The 16,159-nt window shown below is 41.5% G+C and overlaps 1 protein-coding gene across 4 annotated transcripts in view; it reads left to right on the forward strand.

Moving 5' to 3' along the window:
• The window catches only part of SDK2 (sidekick cell adhesion molecule 2), a 412,765-nt gene that overhangs the window by 283,020 nt on the left and 113,586 nt on the right, over positions 1 to 16,159 (forward strand). For all 4 annotated transcript variants that reach the window (XM_042452124.1, XM_042452127.1, XM_042452125.1 and 1 more), the window contains exon 3: positions 12,775 to 12,881. In XM_042452124.1, coding sequence (XP_042308058.1) covers positions 12,775 to 12,881 — 107 coding nt within the window. The remainder of the gene's footprint in view (positions 1 to 12,774; positions 12,882 to 16,159) is intronic.

The raw sequence follows: 16,159 nt of genomic DNA on the forward strand, positions 1-16,159 counted from the left end.
TGGTCATTGACCTAATTTAACCTGATTGGAGTTTTTATAGTTGGGGTCCTGTACTGCCATCTACAGGTTCAGTTGAGATCTTCCACCATGTAGTGGACTACTAGTACATTGAATTTGGACCAGACACCATTCCCAGCTCACCTGTTAGGCTCAGAATGCTGTGGAAGGAAGATGGAGAAGTTGTGATGACAGAATCCTTCACACATCAAGGACTGCTAATCTCCCTGCATGTATTGCACTTTGAAATTAATGCCTAGTGCTAATAGTTACTAAATAAATGGAGACTGGCTTTCTGACCAGTTGGCAAGGGTTTTCACAGATAAAAGAGCAGGGAAGAGCAAATAGGCAGAAAGAGAGAGTGAGAGTGATTCCAAGCCAGCAAGCAGGAATTGGCATAAGGGCCTGACAAGATAGGACAGCCCTCAGGTCCTTGTTTCCTCTGCCAGCCTCCTAGAGCTTTAGCTTTGAGTTTTGTCAAAGGAGTCTTCACCCAAGATTAAATGTTGCTGGAATCAGCAATCTGCTCTTTCAGTGAACATGGAGTGGAAATACCACCACAAGAAATTCCTCCAATGACTGTCCAGAATTAAAAGTTGCAGCTAGCCTGGGAAAAGGAAAGAAGACTGCTTTGGATGGAATTGGGGCTTATTTTCGGAAGCATTGCATTATAAACTAAATCATGAAATAGCAGAAATGACAGGGTTGAAGCAGGGAAAATTCATGGGGGAATCAGGACTAACACAACAGCCCACTGCATGTTTGCTTGAAAACAAATGGCACAGTCTTGAATGGGAATGCATTTACTTTTGTGTAGGCACATATGAGTGTGCAGCAGAAGAGGAGTGATACACAGTATGTGTGCTGAGACCAAGTTTCATCTGTGATCTCAGACAGAAGAAAGGCCTGCCTTATCCAAAACAAACAAAATCCAATCTTATGCAATCCCTCTTCATCACAGCATTTTGCAATGCTCTTACTTTTTGTGTCTTTCCTATTGATTATATTCCTTAACTTTTTTACTTTTTTCTTTCTTTCTACAATTCCCCTTCCAAGACTTCCTACAATTTCTCCATCCTTTATTCCTAACAATTTACTCTTCTTGAATCCGTCTCCTTTCCACTTATCCTTACCAAAAAAACTCTTCCATCTTTCATCTCGGAATCTTCCTTATTTCACCCTCTCACCCAATACTACATTCACACACCCTCTTCGACTTCCTTTTACCTTCTGTAACTAGCAGTTTGGCAGTATTTTAACTGCTATGGCTCCATCCTATGGAATCCAGGGATTTGTAGTTTGTTGTGGTAACAGAGCTCTTTGAGAGAGAAGGCTACATATCTCACAAAACTACAAATCCCAGGACTCCATAGCAATGAGCCATGGCAGTTAAAGCAGTGTCAAACTGCATTAAATCTGCAGGCTAGATGCAACCATAATCTTGCCAAGAAAATCCCATGATGGGGTTGCCTTCAGGTTGCCATAAGTCAGAAACAATTTGAAGACATATAGCAAAAACAATATTTCTTAACAAAGGAATTCCTGGAGCTTTGAAAAATCATATTACAATCAACATAAATAAAGGTTAATAATAATAATAACATGTTAATAATCAGTATGTTCCCTCCCAAACCCAAGAAGCCCAAACAATGCCATTCCCCCTACGCCCACCTCATCCACTATATTAATGGTTCCCAAACCTTTGGTCCCCAGGTGTTTGGGGCTTCTGCTCTGAGAAGTCCAACCAGCATGGCCAATAGTCAACAGAAGTTCAAAACATCTAGAAGACCAAAGTGTGGGAAACACTGCATTATATTGGTTTGTATACTGAAGAAGAGGCTTGTCTCCTTCTCTCCTTCAGTTGAGGGTTCTGGCATGCCTTCCTGCTATCTTGGCCTTGAAATCTGCTTCCTAGAGGGAGGGAGGACCTGAGAGTGAGTGAATTCTGCCCTTATCTCTTCTCAGTGATTAGAGATCAGAGATAAGGAGCCATTCAAAGCCTGGGAAAGATTTTCAAGGAAATGAGCTTGGACTGGAAGGCAGGCACAGTTTTGCACGGTGACAGGCTGTTGAGGGTTTGCGTCTTGCTCTGGAGAAATCATTCACTGCAACTGCGTAGGGTTGCCAGATGGAAAAATGGAAAGGACTCCTGTGCCTTTAATGGTTGTGCAATACAGAGAATTTCAGCAGGTGTTGCTTTTGTCACACAACCAAGTAATTTGTTGATTTGTTTGTATGTTTCATTTGTAAGCCACTTTTGTCTCAGAGTAAGACCCAAGGCAGCTCCCAAGAGAATTGATTTTAAAACTTAACAGTAAAAATTTAAAGACAATTAAAAATTGCGACATCAAGCAGTATAAAATCATTTCCAAGACATACAGTTAAATAAATAAATAAACACACATCCCAATAAAAAGCCTTCCTGCTTACAGATTAAAAATCTTCTTAAACAAAAAGGGGTTTGCCTGCGGGGGGGGGGGGATGCAGCCTAGACTCCCATGAATGGGAGTTCCTGTAGCTGGGAGCAGCCACTGAGAAGACTGTCCCACTACCCCCTACCCCTGTTCTCTCATGTCAAGCAAACATGTGATGGTGGCAGGACTTTAAGACCCCCCCCTCCCGATCTTAAAACTCTGGTAGGTTTGTATAGGGAGATACTGTCTTTCAAAAGTCTAAATCTACGCTATAAGGAGGAACAACTGCTGAAATGCCCTCTTCTTTGAGTTGTGTGCCTTCAAGTCATTTCCAACTTATTTTGACCCTATCACGGGGTTATCTTGGCACAAGAGCAGGTATGGGACATGTGAGGACCAGTTCTTACCCCTACTCCCATATGGTGAGCTACACTGTGTCATCTTTGGAAGAAAAATTGGACCAAAAGGCTGGAAGTCATTTCCATCTGCAGCTGCCAGATTCGAGAGCAAGTTTCTGGGGGTATTCTGGATAAATCCAGTCCTTTATCCTCCTAAACAGACTTTTAAGATTTTCACAACGGCACTTACTGTGGGTTAAGCACTGGTAAAGTGCCAGTAAAACATCCCTGAAGCACGAGGGTGTAAAAGCCAGTCAGACTTCTGAAACATCAGTGACACGTCCCCTCGCCACTGCCATGCTTGAGTCATTCGCAGAGCAGCCATTTCCTATTAACGGGAACTTTGTGCTATTAGGAAATGGTATGTGCTGGTGTGAAAATGTTCTTGATAAAGTGGTACTCTGGAACATGCTGCTCCTGCTACTTTTGAATAAACATAGAGAAAGAATTGATTTTGGGAATGCTTTGTGGAACCAAACAACTCTTTTCTGGCTCTGAGGCTATAAGGATGATGAATTTGCATACTATTGTACCTTGTGCTTTATTAATTAATTAATTAATTCTTTAGTAATTATATAATTTGTGAATTAATCAACCATTAACACAACAAATCCAGTTGTGCCCCTCCAGCATGAACTAATTACCATCTTCATTTCCTACAATTAATGACAACAAATTAATTTTTAAGCATAACATTCCAAGCTCTGGGGATTCCTGTACTCCTTAATACACTAATAACAGATAATGACCACAGATGATTTACATAACTTTAAAGTAGATGATGAAGACATTTAATGGTTGAAGAAATGGTTGAAGATTTTATATACCTTGGTTCAGTCATTAATCAGAACAGAGACTGCAGTCAAAAAATCAGAAGAAAACCCACTGATGATCTTGGGCAAGTTACACTCTCTCAGCCTCAGAGGATGGCAATGACAAACCGCCTCTGTAGAAATTTGCCAAGAAAACCTTATGATAGGGTCGCCTAGGGTCACCATAAGTCAGAAATTATGTGAAGGCATACAACACACGTAGCAACACACAATGTTTTTTCGAGAAATCATGACATAACTAAATAAGAGCAGTTTTAAACGGAAGTGGGACAAAGGTGTGCATGAACAGAGGAGCTTGTTCACTAAGTACTGAGTGCAAGATTAAGGAAGAGGGAAGCTTAAACATCTTGTTGTTGTGAGCCTTCAAGATGTTTCCAAATTATGATGACCCTAAGGCAACTCTATCACTGAGTTTTCTTGGCAAGATTTGTTCAAACAGGGTTTGCATTTGCCTTTCTCTGAGGCTGAGAGAGTGAGTTATTTGAACCCTGGTCTCCAGCACTCAAACCACTACACCACCCTGGCTCCCTGTTAAACATGTGCTAGAGTGAAATAGCAGGATGGTTTTTTTAACTCAAGGTTCTACAGCTGGGTTTAATTATGTTGACATTGATTTTGGAACTGAAAGCCTCAAACAGTATTCAGAATTAGCAATATGGGGAAGTCTGTTTTAGGAAAGAAATAATTCAGTCACAGCCCAAATACATACACACTGACACATACACATTTAGGGATGCTGTTTTCATTTTATTTTTTAGAGTAATGACATCAGATTTTACTCATATCTTTATTTCCGTGTTAGCTAAATCCCGCCATTCTGTTCTACCCACTGTGCTATTTCCCATCACATCAATTTCTCCTTGACATTACTTTATAATAGGCATGTGTTGCCACATCATATAGCTAGTTTATGACTTGGCAGTGAATAAGGAAACATGGTAGATTCTTGTATACAGTTTATGTTATGTGGTATGAATCCAGAGCTCATAGAATGGGGAATTTGTAGGTAACTGGGAAAGGATTTAGGGCAACTCTGGGGCAAGAATACTCCAGGAGTAGCCCAGAGTATCCTGGCCAGTGCAGACTTGCCCTGGAAGATAGCTGAGATATTTGTTAACTGCCTTTGAGTTGTTCCTGCCTCATGATAACCTTGTGGATGAGACATCTCCAAGACCCCTATCCTCCACAACTCTGCTTTGGTCCTGCAGATTCAGGCCTGTGATCTTTCTGATTGACTCTGTCCATCTGGCATTTGGTCTTCTTCTCTTTCTACTTCCCTCCATCTTTCCTAGCGAGTTGTATCATTGTGGCTTCCAGAGAGATTTCAGGCTTGATCTGTTCTAGAACCCATTTGTTTGTCCTGTTGGCTCTCCATGGTATTCTCCACACTCTTCCCTAGCACCACATCTCAAATGAATTGATTTTCTTGTTTATCTGCTTTCTTCACTGTCCAGCTCTCACATTCGTACATGGTGAAAGGGAATACAATGGATTGAGCGATTCAAACAACAACAGCGACAACAGTAGTAACAATCACCACTGTGACATAGGCAGAAAGCTGAATCTCACATTATTTTTGCTTTTTTATTGCTGTTTTTGTTTTTGTTTTTGTTTTTGTTTTTGTTTTTTTTTTTTTTTGGACACAGTTTTTTTCTTCATTTTTTGGAATAGCTTTTTTTTTTTTTTTTTTTTTTTCTTTTTTGTCACTGAGAGTTCTTTCCCAACTCATTCAACATTCATCCCGACATTATTAAATAAATTATCCATGCACATTACGCTACAAAACCAGCTCCTCCTGGAACTGATCAGGAAAGGTATGCTGTTTTTGAACTCTTTAGGAATATATATATATATATATATATATATAATAGATACATGCATTAAAGAAATGTTGAGTTCTTCACATCTCCATGGGTTATTTAAAGGCAGTTCTGAGATTGTTGTTTACACATGATGGGTTTTGTTTTGATTTTAATCACAGAGATTTCCTTAGGAAAAGGCAATGCATCCAAGACATGAAATCTAGACCAGCATTCCATGATGATATCACAGAGGTTGGTTCTATTAAGGCTCATATCAGGGCTTGGAAAGTTACCCTTGGACTTCAGCTCCCAGCATCCCCAGCCAGCATGACAACACTGAATGGGGTGATGGGAGTTACAGTCTAAAACCGTATGTTTTCCAGGCTTTGGGCTCAGCCACTTTAGGTTTGATTCATCTCTCCATTTTTAGGTGAAAGAAATGAGTAAAATGCAGGCTCTCAGGGCCAAAAGTAGCTGCCTGGGTTTGAAAATGAGCCATCTGGGATGATTCCATAGAGATGATATCCTTGAAAAATCAGAAATGATTTTACATAACAAAGAGCAAATTTATAAGTTATTTACAGAAAAGAGAGAAAGGAGAAACAGATAATTGCTATGTCCAATGGATAAAATTCAGCCTTTAAGAAAGGCAGAATCTCAGCTGATAAAGCATCTTCTTTTGTTGTAGTGTTGCAGATGGGAGTTGAACTTGTGAAAATTCTTTCTCCACAATTTCTCTGAACTCGATGGAAGAGGACAACACTTGGATTCTAGGATCTTACAGCCCAGACATGTATAATAGGTTGTGTCATAAAGTGCATATGCTCATGAGTTTTCAGTGCCTCCTTCCTTAATGGTTTGGCATCTGCCTAGAGTTCTCACCAATGCAAAATTGCACAGTCATGGTATTCACACATTTAAATCTGAATAGCTAAAACAGTGAGGCGGTAAAGCCTGGTATTGTGTAACTGTAGTTTGCAGGAGAAAAAAAATATAATTTTTGAAAAACTCATGTAAAAAACTTCCCTTGTATGTAAATAACTAGGAAGGAATAGTATGAAGTATATAAATAACAGGTCATATAGAGAAAGTATTAATAGCAATAACAATACATCGGAATTATTATTAAAAATTGATGAATATTTAAATTGCTAAAAAGAAGAAACTCTGTAAATAAGTATAAAGAGATTTAAAAGGATTTAAAGGAAAGTCATATAAATGATATATCGAATATATTTAGTTCAAAGGACGGGAAGGAAATTTTTAATGTTGTTTTTTTTCCCTATTTTTTACACTGGTCCCCCGGGTTACGAAATACCCAGGTTACGAAATTTTCGGGATACGAATAAATCCCATAGGGATTTATTGTTTCGGCTTACGAAGGTTTTTTCGGGTTACGAAAAAACCCCAGCGCTGTTTTAAATGGAGCCGCGGCACAGCCGCGGCTTTTTCCCCATTAGCGCCTATGGGCTATTCGGCTTACGAAGTATCCCGGGTTACGAAAGCGGCGGCGGAACGAATTAATTTCGTAACCCGGGGTACCAGTGTATTTTTTTATTTTTATGTTTGATGTTACTTGTTTATTATTTGTTGTATGGTATTGTTATTTTCGTTTTGTAATTGTATTTGCTATATTTTAATAATAAAACTTTAAAAAAATTAAAAAAATAAAAACAATTATATCTTGTTTTTTCTCCCTAAAGTGCAGTACGGCATGCATGGCCTTTCCCTTTGTTTTTATTGTTTCAATGAGCTTGTGAGGTAGGTGAGGCTGAGAGAGAGTAACTGGCCCAAGTTCACCCCATGAGCTTCCTGGCTGAGGGACACTAAACCTAGGTTTTCTGAGTGTTAGAACTTTATCGCACTGGGGTAAAACCATTCCCCAGTGCATTCTAACAGGGGCGAACGGGGCCACGCACAGAATGTGATGAGAACTGGATGGGGCCCAGAACGCGACTTTACCGCACGGGGAACGCCGCCATCACTGCCGCATGTTCCAATTGGGTTCCAGAGGGTGCCATTACTGGGAACTGTTTCAAAGTGTTCCCAGAAATGGTGCCCTCTGGAACCCAATTGGAACGCAATGGGAACGTGCGGCGGCAGCATTCCCCGTGCGGTAAAGTTGCATTCTGGGCCCCATCCAGTTCTCATCACATTCCGTGCGCGGCCCTGCTCGTGCCCATTAGAACGCACTGGGGAACGGTTTTACCCCAGTGCAATAGAGTCAAATGTCTTGTGTTGCTAACCTCTACACCACACTGGCTGGACTTTCATTCTCCAGTTCTCAGAGGATGACATTTAATTTAAAATAGTTGCTATTATCATTGTGGTTGCTCTTTTTGTATTATTACTGTGCCATTGTTATTAAAAATACCTATATCCCACCCTCTGTTGAAAGATATCCGGCCCTGTAAACAACCATGTTTTCACTTGACACTGAAATGATAGCAATGAAGGTACCAATTAAGCCTCTAAATGGAGTGCATTGCATTGCTGGGATGCCACAGCAGATAAAGCACACTCTCATGTCCTCCAACATTATATTGCCCTGACTGATGGTGTGATGGGTGAATTTTCTGCTATAATAGATTTATAGAAAGATGGAGTCAGTTTGGTCAATAAAATTAAGCATTTTGAATTGAGCCCCCAAAAATTTAAAGAAGAGTTAGAGCAAGAGGCATTTAAGGCACAAGCTGACCTAAAGTGTAGGCCTGAAACACAGAGAGCCAGGAACAAACAGAGTAATTCATTCAAGATAAGAAGGCCTCTGCTGCTGAAGGTTAGGAGAGAGGGGGCCAGGGTAGCCGAGGGGGAGAGTAATGAATGGAATGCAATCCTAATGTTTGCATGTTTCTTTGCCCTGATTGCAAGAAAGCTGTATGTTTGAACTGTAAATTAACCAATAAGATGCATTGAAGAAGCTCTTTGTATAATTAGGGTTGCCATTTCACGGTGGTGGGCGGGACTTTCCCGCCCCCTGGGGGCGTGCCCGGTCCCGTCCCGCCCCCGCCCCCGCCCCCGGGTGGCTGCCCAACTCTGAGCTCCCAGGGCTGCTGCCTGCCTTCTATAGAGTGCTGCCTGTGAAACATGCCTGAAGCAGCAGCAGCAGGACTGAAACCAGCAGGGGTGGGGTCTGCTGCACTGCCCTGCCTCTATTGGCCAGACCTCTGCTTCCTTATTTGGGCATGCTCCAAATTTCCAAGCGGAGAGGGCTTTGCAGGCAAGTTGCTTTTTGTTCTTCCCCTCTTTCTCTTTCTCTTTCCCTTCCTTCTCTTCTTCTTGTTATTCCGTTTTTTTTTCTTCTCCTCCTCTTCCTCCTCTCCTTTTTCTTCCTTTCTCCCCCTCCTCATCTTCTTTTTCTCTTTCTTCCTCTCTCTAAGCCCCCTCCTCTTCTTCTCAGGGGTCCAGGGCTTCTCAAGGCTTTGCCCCCATTAGAATAGAAAAAAAGGCTTTGGATCTGTCCCATAAATCCCTCCTAAGTTGAGACATACCTGGGAAAAAGAGGGTTGGAGGGGGCAAGGAAAAGGTGGAAGGGGGGAATTCCTAAGAAGGCTTGGGAGTGAGAAATGTAGTTTTCAATGGCACAAAGGACTGCCTGTGATCTTGCAAATGCTATGCCTGCTTGGAAGTGGGAAATGTAGTTTGCAATGGCACAAGGGACTTCCTGTGGTCTTGCAAATGCTATGCCTGCTTGGGAGTGGGAAATGTACTTGTAGAATTGGGGGGGGGTGTTTGGCCAGAAAGAGAAGTACATTTCAGCCTTCTGTCTAGGAATAATGCCAAAATGTCCTCCATTTTGAGCATGCCTAAGAAACATGCATTTATATTAAAAAATTTTAAAAATTATCAATTTTTTCATGTGTCCTCCATTTTTTAAAAAACGTGTCCTACATTTGAAAATGTTGTCCTACATTTGTCCCAGTTTGGAGGTCCTGCCTTATGGCAACCCTGTGTATAATCCACTATAAAAATAAGCCATTTTGGACTGTTCGGGGTCTTGGGTTTTTTGGAACATAGATTTCCACCAAGAACATTTTTCCTTTGTCGACAACTGGAAATAAACTTTGAATTCTCAGACTTCTGGGTCCTCTGTCATCCTGCTTCATCAAAGACCTGTGATTCCTGTGAGAGGAAGTCCAGGTTCCTGAGATTTCTATTACAGTAGGTCATACAGGAGGGCCCCTCCAGCAAATCTCAGTTCCCACAATCATTGACATTTCAAGCAATAGGCTATTCATGGAGTAGCATTGTGGCCACTGGTACCTCTCATGTACTATTGCCCTTGCCAAGCTAAAACACTGGTGTCTCCTTGGTGCCCTGGAACAAAATTCTGACCATTCTCTGTACGTAAGACCTTCTTAACACATAGCTGCTACATGGGAAGCCCCTGTGCCAACATCAGGAGTGTAGATACTGAACTCGCTGGCTCTGTTGTGCCTACTTGCCCTCTTTATCCCCAGGAAGTAGAGCTGAATTTTTCTGCATGCTGCAGGCAAACAACCACATGTGTGCATTGGGTTAGAGTTGTCCCTAGACTTTGCAGCAACTATTAGATGATCGCCTCTCATTATTAAAGTTTAATTTAAACTGTGTATTGGAAAGAACAAACAAACTCGTATCTAAGGAGCCTCCGGCACTTTTTAGTACTTGATTAAATTTAAGGGTGTGGGGGCTGGAAGCAGCCTGCATTCCTTTACTTATTTCCTCTGAGTCTGCATCTTCTGGTTTCTCTCATTGCTACCAAGGAACTGTGTGAATGCCTAAGATTACTTCTGTATCTCCAGATTGCTAACATTGATCTGTAGCCTGAAGGGAAGTGTTTTCTAGCTAGCCCTCACCCTGTTCCAGACCCATTGCCCCACTTCATCCATTTTTCCATTATTTTCTTCCTGTTTAATTCCCCAGTTGTTCTGACACCATCTCCTCCACCCTGCTGTCATGCTTGGAAAGCACATGTATGACACAAATTTCCCTCAGTCTTATCATCATATTGAGAAACATATTTATCCCATCTACTGAATACCAAATGAGTATTCCACTACAAAGTAAAACAGTTTCACTTAGCAAAAATTACTCTTTATTATACAGCTATTCCTCAACTTCAGCAAATGTGTCAAGTTCTCATTTGAGTGGCATCCAATCTTTTTAAAATCCATTCCCTAGTAGAAGGGTTTTCTTCAGTCTTGTGGTCTTTCAGGAGCCTCCAGTGCTCTCGTAAATGTTATTTCCACTCCAGATTTTAATCTGCATTTTAAAAGCTACATGCTGCTCAGCCCTATCCCCCAAATTGCTCTAACAGCACCTTGGACAGCTCCTTTTAAATTCAGATTAAACCAGGGGAGATTCATAGACTCGTGACAAGGAAGCCACCAGCTGCAGCTGCATGAATGGGAAGTGTGTATCAGAATTGTTTCAACATGAACCCATTTCCCATGCTCACTGTGAGAGCTATGTGCCTGGCCCATAAACAAAGTCTGTATTTTGCCCAGCCTTGAGTTAGGAGGCAGGGAAATGGGAATGTGGTGATATAATATTCCTCAGAAGCAGTGGCCATTTGTGTCGATGCCATATTTAATGCTGCTGAGATTGAGAAAAGGTTAGGTAACAAAGAGGAGTTGCAAGTCGGGATGTTTCTTTCTCTAAACCTAGGGCTGAGTTCCCATTCTTTCTCTCAGTATAAGCAGGACCATGGAATATAGATGGTGCAGAGCTTGAAACAAGCTCAAGAGTTCTGGCCTCTTGCTCTGGTTTGTTTCACTCTGACAGTTTTTGATGTTCATGTCACAGAGGAGAAATCTGCTTTCCTTGAACTCTAGAATCATAAAGTCAAAGTCAGGAGTCCAGAAGCCCAACATCTTCCAAAAGGGCTGTCCTTGACATTAGCATTTTAAGCACTGTTCATATTTCCACAGAAATTCCTCTTACCAGAGATGTTTCAGAAGGAGGCCATGAAAGTAGCCTCTGAATACATGACAGCTACTTTTCATTGTAAAGCTCCTCTTAAACTTATTAAAAATGGAGAGGTGTGGATAAGAAAGTATTACAGTGGTACAGGTGAAACCAGCACTGAGATATACTGTTGTTTTGCAACAGGAGAGCAACTGGCTTGGGCAGGGGTGAAGATTTTGCTGGTCAAAGACAGAGCACCCTACAGAGGCACCAAGAGAATAGTACATTACGTACACATGTAATAGTGTGCATTTGTCTGGGGATGCAATATAATTGTGTTGAGCAGAGCGCAAAGAAGGAACAGGAGCTTATATAATCTTTCCTGACAGAAGTTCTGCACTTTCTCACAGGTGTTCTGATACTTGGTGACCCTGGTACCAAACCTGAAATCTTTGCAGGTTAATCCTGCATAGCCCAGTGCTGCCTGAACAATTCCCCCCTTCCACCCCTAGTAACTATCAGTTCCTTTTTGCAATAATTAAGGGCTTGATTGAGTTAGATTGTGATTTTAACACAAGTAAGCATGGTTTTACAGCTTTTGTAGTGTAAACATGACCTTCCCCCCTCCCCTTTATAGTTACAGGGTCTATTTGGGTGGGTGTGCTTTCTTCCTCAACCCAGCAGCTTGTAGCACTACATTGTGATACATGTTTTCAAGCATCTTGGCTACTTTCAAATAATGAGAGGGAGAGATAATTTCTAAGAATCAGAACTGTAACCATAACAAATTACCATTTTACTTGGAACGGTAACTGATTACTGTTAAAGAGAAACTTCCCATTTTGTTCAGAGTATATGCATTCCTAGCTCATTTCATCTACAGCAATGTGGTCAGCTTCTCTCCCAAAAGAATTTGAAATATAAAACTCACAAAATTACAGAGGTGAAACAGAAGAAATATATTCCTGGGCAAGCAGATAGTGAATGAAAATGTAGCCTTCTCTTTTAATTGGGATGTGCCTGTGGGAATGAAGCCCATAGTATCCCTGATGAAAATGCAAAGTATCCAAAAGGCCATGTTCTGTACTTGGTAAGATCATTTGATGCCAGCATGTCTAACCTGCTGGTTTCTTCAACCCATCTGAATTTTTTATGCTCTGAGAACAGAATTCTCTCTCTCTCTCTCTCTCTCTCAATCTATATATATATATTTGGTCCAAGCAACAGAGGATAAAAGCTGTCATGTAGTCAATCAACAAATAAATAAATAACACTTGTATAGATATAGGCCATGTTGCCACAGTGCAGACAACAGTAATTTACTTTAGCCTATCAGGAGATGTACGAGATTACAGTTGCCCTGGCTATGTACCTCATTGATTGTGTACTGCATTGATCTATTCAGTCATCTCCCTTTCTCTTTCTTTTGTGTGTTCTTAAGGTACATGATCACATCCTTGGACCGTACCCATGCCGGCTTCTACCGTTGTATTGTGCGCAATCGCATGGGAGCCCTGTTGCAAAGGCAGACTGAAGTCCAGGTGGCATGTAAGTTCCTCCAGGGGTTTAAATGTGACTGTATGTACTATATGTCAAGGGGCTCAGGGAGGATAGCAAAGTTGCCGTTGGTTAAAATGAGGCCAAAAAATGTGATAAGGAGGGCTTATAGATTTTTTTAAAGGCCTTTCAAATAGTAATACAATAACAATAGCCCATGAGATGGAAGGAGCAACACTTTTCAGATTAAGCAGATGTTGACCTGAGTGCTTGTGTTGTATGAAACATGTATAACAAAGCACCAATAGGAATCATAGCTCAATGGTAGAGCATATGTTTTGGATGCAAAAGGCTTGGTCTTTACCATCTCTAAAAAAAAGAATCAAGCCACAAGTAATAGAGGCACGGTACAGACTACCCCTTTAGGGGCAGCCTGCACCCACCCCTTTTTTGCCGGGTTGGGGGCAAAGCAGCCTCACCAGCAGCCCAGAGGCCCCAATCCAACGCTTTTTGGGACCAGGGAGACTCTCTCCATGGTCCCGAAAAGGGGTGTCTTGGAGCTTCATGCCCCAGGACACCCTGACAGGGAGAAAGGGGGCGCCCGACCTCTTTCTCCCATGGCTTTGTTCCCACAGCCGTCTGGTTGCCGCGTGGGAATGAAGCTTGTGGCACTGCAACAAAAAGGAGCTGCCTAGAGCAGCTCCTTTGTTGTGGCACTGCAACCAGAAAGTGGTGCCATCATGACACCACTTCCTGTGCGCCACATTTCGGAGCTCAGCAGTAGCACCGGCATCATGGCGGCCCCCATGTGGATGGGACGCCACCGCCGCCACGGATTAAGGTTAGGGAGCGTGTGGATGGTGCGTGCTCCCTAACCCTAGTATCGCTGCCACCAAGCCCCATTTTGTCCGCTTGTATTGGGCCATAAATAGCCTTGGAAAATGATTGCTAATCATACAGGTAAATCTTTTCCTATGGCTACTAGAGTAAGAGAAAATAGAGCTGCTTGTACTGGAAATGTAAATAGAAATGTAAACAGCACAATAAAAGGGATTCTGCAAGTGGCCAGAATTCATAAATTGCTCAGATATGCAGCATATTTATACCAGCTTAGCATCACAGCCTTGCCCCAAAGAAATGTATCGGCAGTAGTTAGACATAATGTAAAATATTCCTTGTGCCTTCTCACAGAACTACAGTCTCTCAAATAACATGCTTTGATTTTACCTTGGTTTTATTCTGTGTCAGTTTTAATTTGTATTAGAGTTTACATTATTTGTTTATTATATTATTTAATCTTATTTTGTGAAATTTCAGCAATTCACCAGTGTAGAAATACCATGTGTGTATGTGTGTGCGCACACGCACACATATGTAGGTGAATTGCCTCTCAGAGCACCTCTTCTCATGCATTTCTATATTTGTCTATAGCTTTCTCTTCCCTCATCAAAATTAGGAAATGCTTGTTTCAAAGATATGTTATGTAGTCTAGGTTGTGGACCCTTCCAAATCTTAGCATATTACTAGAGATGATCTGCCACTAGTACTATTTAACTTGCAAGGTATTGTTGCAAACTGAGGGGACAAGCAGACAAGGTCACTGGATACTGAGATCAAGATGGCCCTTTGTGAGAAAAATATTAGGTCAGAAATTATTGGGTGCTAAGTGCTCTTCAGCTGAGCAGTGCAGAATGGAATTTCAAACAACAGCTGGAAAGTAAAGATTCATAAATGCAAATTAAATGAAAGACACAAATCTCTTAACAGTGTGAGTGGTGAACCAATAGGGACAGGATTTTGTCCATCTGGGACACCTTTTGTCTTCTGCAGTTCAAGTTTATAGGTTATTATGGAGGACATCACTCAGCCAGCTGCAGATGTTTTTTAATACAGCAATAAAGAAAGGGAATTTCTATCTATTTGAGAAAGCACTTTCTGGTTTTATCCTGTTTTATTAATCCTCTGACAATAATCTGACCTTTTGTAGCTGTGCCAAATCACAGAACCTCAGACCTCAAAGATGAGTGTTCCTTTCCTCCAAGCTCACAGGTCACCTGCAAACATCTTCTTTTCTTATTTGTCCCTTTTGCTTTTATGGTTTTAATAAAATAATAAATAAAAAATAATAAAACTTTTATTTCTATCCCGCTTTTTGTTAAAAACAAAGTGGCTTACAAGAGTTAAAATACATCCATATATACAAAATACCTCCCTTAAAAGACAATTAAAAAGTATAGAATTTAAAATTACATAACAATTAAAACCAATAAAAGTGGCAGAATCATAATATATATATGTGGGGGGGGGACAATCACCACATGGTCGAGTAGTTTATTCTGGAAAGGCCTGCCGGAAGAGATCAGTCTTGATAGCTTTCTTGAAGCTGTCTAAGTTGGTGATTTGACGGATCTTGTCCAGCAGGCCATTCCACAGGCTGAGAGCGGTTGCAGAAAAGGCCCTCTGGGGCCTTGCATCCTCATTATACACAAATGGCAAATGGAATCATAACCTTTCCGTTGTCTTGTGAAAATCTAACTTTTTCCCACACAAAATATTACTGCTAGGAGAAAGCTAGACAGGGTTGAGGTGCCATGAGAGGATCTGGAGACTGAATTGGTTTGGAGGGGGTCACAGATGAAACTCCCAGTGTTAAGATAATAGCGGAGAGCAAAGAGCAGGAAAATTCACAGATCGGCTCTGAGTTCCATTAGCAGAATTGCTTGTGAAGCCAGCTCTGAGGAGGCTGTTTTCCTGAAGTGTTAAATCCCTAAGATCGCTTTTAACAAAAGCAAGCAGTTCTCCACAGCAGCACCCTCTGGAAGGCAAGGAAAGCAAACGACGTTTATAACAATTACAGCACCATTGCCTGACGCAGGGACAAGCTGCCCATATAAATCAGCTCCGGTCTCCTGACATGGAGGGGGAAAGGCTGGAACGTTGATGACAAATCTTCATCTGGCAACAGAGGAATCTGGATCCTCTGGCAGCTGGTGCCCATGGCATTTTGCTGGGGGATGGAGATGCTTCAGCACAGAAATTTGCATGTATGTGTCTGAAACAAAGCTGTTTTGTCATGGGGCAGGGCAGGGTATTAGGTTGAAGACCAATACTGTACCTTGAAACACAAGTGTATTTGTATATCTAATTTAATGTGTTTCCCTAAACTGATCCTGTTGAGCTTGACTATTCTGGAAAAGCTGTCATGGGCTTTGATCAAACAGCCTGGGATGTTCTAGATGCAACTGTGGTGGAGTCCTGGTGGTGCAGTGGTTAAATGCCTGTACTGCAGCCACTCACTCACAAACCATAAGATTGCCGAGTTCAATACC

This window comes from Sceloporus undulatus, chromosome 2 (assembly GCF_019175285.1).
Source record: "Sceloporus undulatus isolate JIND9_A2432 ecotype Alabama chromosome 2, SceUnd_v1.1, whole genome shotgun sequence".
Classification (NCBI taxonomy): Eukaryota; Metazoa; Chordata; class Lepidosauria; order Squamata; family Phrynosomatidae; genus Sceloporus; species Sceloporus undulatus.